The sequence below is a fragment of the Lolium perenne genome, chromosome 4 (assembly GCF_019359855.2).
Source record: "Lolium perenne isolate Kyuss_39 chromosome 4, Kyuss_2.0, whole genome shotgun sequence".
In the NCBI taxonomy this organism is placed as follows: Eukaryota; Viridiplantae; Streptophyta; class Magnoliopsida; order Poales; family Poaceae; genus Lolium; species Lolium perenne.
This window is the reverse complement of record NC_067247.2, coordinates 238,540,741-238,543,756: the sequence shown is the minus strand read 5'-3', so window position 1 is coordinate 238,543,756 and position 3,016 is coordinate 238,540,741. Positions and strand designations below refer to the sequence as shown.

Genomic DNA, 3,016 nt, shown 5'->3' with positions numbered 1-3,016 from the left:
GGGTTTGTTTTTGGCTCATTATTCACAACAAGCTCTAATGCAAAGGAAGAATTCCATCATGGATGATTACACTTGTATAATGTGCAATGGTACAATTTTGGAGACCAAAAATCACATGTTCTTTCAGTGCCCATTTGAAGTTATGTGCTGGAGATAGTTGTGCCCAGACTGGAATATCATTTGATATTCAGACGACCATAGGACTTGGAGCTTGAATCAAGCAGCCATTTTCAATGAAGACAACTATGCTGGCTACTTAGTTCATATGCACAACAAGAAATTACTTCATTTTCAAGGGAGATCCTCCTAGCCTCTGTAGATGTTGGAAGAAATTCAAGGACAAGGTGGTCCTCCTTGTTCATAAAGCTATATAAAAATCTTATTCTCGCATTAAGACCTTGGCAGAGCACTTTGTAAATACGTTTTATTAAATCTATATAGTATGCAGTTCAGCTTCAGAAAACAATTGGCGGTGGCGATGCTGCAATGATGCAGACGGTGGAGCTACCAAAGGCCAGCGGCGATGCTACAAAAGGCCGGTGGCGATGCTAGGAGAGGCCAGCAGCGGTGCTACCAGTCTGGTCAATGCCGGCGAGTTCTCTCACTGGAGCCGACTGACAGGGAGCGGTGGTTGTAAGTGTTAGAAGTTGCATGTGTGCTCTTTAGTGGGATTCGTTGCCATCTTTTGCACTTTTATTTCAAGGTGGAAGGAGTTTGCACCGAAAAAGAGAAAGAGGTATGCAGGTGCATTTAAGGCTAAGTACAATTCCTATCTTCGCAATATTAATATATATTCTTTTTATCGATAAAAAAGGAACATGGGTAGAACCAAAAATCTTTAAAAATATGCAAGGAAACTCCGATTTTTTATTGTCTCATGCATAGTATCAACGGAATTTCTGCAAGCAGGTGTGGCCGAGGCTATTGGGTGAAGCATAATAGCATATCTCGATCGCGGGTGGCACCGTGGCAGTAGGCCCTCCTAGGTGGCAGCCAAAGCCAGGGCGGTATAGCTCTGAAACGACGTCCACACGCCACATCGTTTTGCTTTCTCAAATACAGATCTTCACTCACGGCCGTACGTGTGGAAGAAAGAAGGCAGGCCGGCATGGCGGGCTCGTGGTCGTCCTCCTCCGCTCGCACGTCGTCTCTCGGCTCCTTGGGCGACGACGACGATGTGGTTTTCGTGATGAAGCCGGATTCCAGCGCGTCAGGCAAGGGGAACAGCGTCGTGAAGTTCCTGTGCAGCTACGGCGGCAGGATCCTTCCGCGCCACTCCGACGGAGCGCTCCGCTACGTGGGCGGCAACAACCGCGTCCTCTCCCTCGATCGCTCCCTCCAGTTTTACGGTTCGTACACCAAACAACACCGCTTGATCGTGTCCAGACTCCAGACAGTTGTTTGACTGTCGTCGATCGATTGCAAAACCAGAGCTGCAGCGGAAGCTGAGGGACATGTGCGGATGGGAGGCGATGAGCCTACGGTGCCAGCTGCCGACGGAGGACCTCGACGCGCTCGTCTCCGTCACCAGCAAGGACGACCTCAGCAACCTGCTGGAGGAGTACGATGCTTCCAGCAGGGACCGGCTCCAGCCGCTCAAGATCCGGGCGTTCCTCTTCCCAAGGGCGACGCCGCCGCTCTCGCCATCCACATCCACCCCGTCGTCCAGGCCCATGTCGGCGCACGTCCGCCAGCAGCACTACCGCCAGACGATCACTCCTTCCCCTGCCCTTCGTCTTCCACGACAGCAGCACTACCACCGGCGGCCGCACCAGCATCACGCAGTCCACACCGGCATTCAGTTGCAATAACGGCCTAGTGAGCAGCCCCCGTGTGCTGGAGTACTCCACTAAGCTAGGTAGTCGTCACTGTTGTTAGCGTTTCATGGCCTTATTTAAATAAGAAAATCCATGTGGATGAGGCGTTCTTTCCTCTTTTTTCCTTTTTGCGAGCATATATAAGTCCATGGGGATGAAACTAGAATAAAGGCGACGGGTGATAAGGTTCGTTTGGATTGCACAGCCAGCCTGTCTCATCTCTTTCGACTTCATGCCTTGTCCGGCTAGTTTTGTTCCATCTGGAACCTCGAGTGTTCCGTGTGGTTCCGCGTCATGTGGTTGGCGTACAAGCTACTATTTGCTGGTCTAGGACCTCCCTTCTCGTCTACTGCTTGCGTTCCACAATATAGTTTTTCGAGAAAGCTATTATTCAATGTGAGGACGCAAAAACTTTTTATCCGCCGCAGAGTCTGCCGTGACATAAAGCCGGCACAAATCTAGCCTGTTTTGCGGGGCCACGGATGCCACGCGAACGAGGCCCTCGTTCTCTCCTATCCGTCCCCTGGCCCGCCAGTCAAAGTCACATATCGAATTCACCCACCGTCTTCCGCAAATAGTCCCACCCCTTTGCCCCGCTGCAGCCTATCGAGTGTCGAAATGCCATCGTATCTGACGCCAGCCGCCAATGCGGTGACACCGACTAGGTTTGGTACATTTTGCCGGCGGTTGGAGAGGCGCTTTTTGTCGCCGTCGGAGCAGTAGCAACCGAGGTAGCCGCCCTTTTCATACGCGATGCCCCGGAAGTCCTCTCGCGCCGCCTTTACCGTGGCTAGAAGAGATGAGATTCCAGGCCTCGTATTGGCTCGGTGTTTCGTCGGCCGCGGTGTGCTTTCCCGCAGGTCGCTTTGTTGATCGTGGCTTGCGCCGCCTGCATGGTGTTAGATGAAATGGGAGGGCCGTTTTATGTAAACTAAGAGCATCTCTCCAGCCGCGTCCCCCAAAGGGATTTGGGGGGCGCCAGACAAAATTTTGTTTCTAGCCGCGCGTCCCAAAGCCTCATTCCGTCCGGCGCGGCCCAATACGTGTCCGGAGCCCTGACCTCCTCCCTGGTCCACGGAGGACGCTCCGGGCACGCCGGACACAACGAAATGTGAGGCGAGGAGACGCGGGCCCGACGTGTCAGCGGCACATTCAAGTTTAACCTAACCGTCGCCTACCTCGCGACGAAAATTATTGGC

The 3,016-nt window shown here is 52.7% G+C and overlaps 1 protein-coding gene across 1 annotated transcript; it reads left to right on the top strand.

Annotated features, from left to right (window-relative positions):
* Window positions 1-1,028: 1,028 nt before the first annotated feature.
* Window positions 1,029-1,920, top strand: LOC127332513 (RAF-like serine/threonine-protein kinase PRAF). The gene is made up of 2 exons (XM_051358815.2): window positions 1,029-1,349; window positions 1,432-1,920. Exons 1-2 carry the CDS (start codon window positions 1,109-1,111, stop codon window positions 1,809-1,811), a joined length of 621 nt encoding a protein of 206 aa, XP_051214775.1. The 5' UTR covers window positions 1,029-1,108; the 3' UTR covers window positions 1,812-1,920.
* Window positions 1,921-3,016: the final 1,096 nt, after the last annotated feature.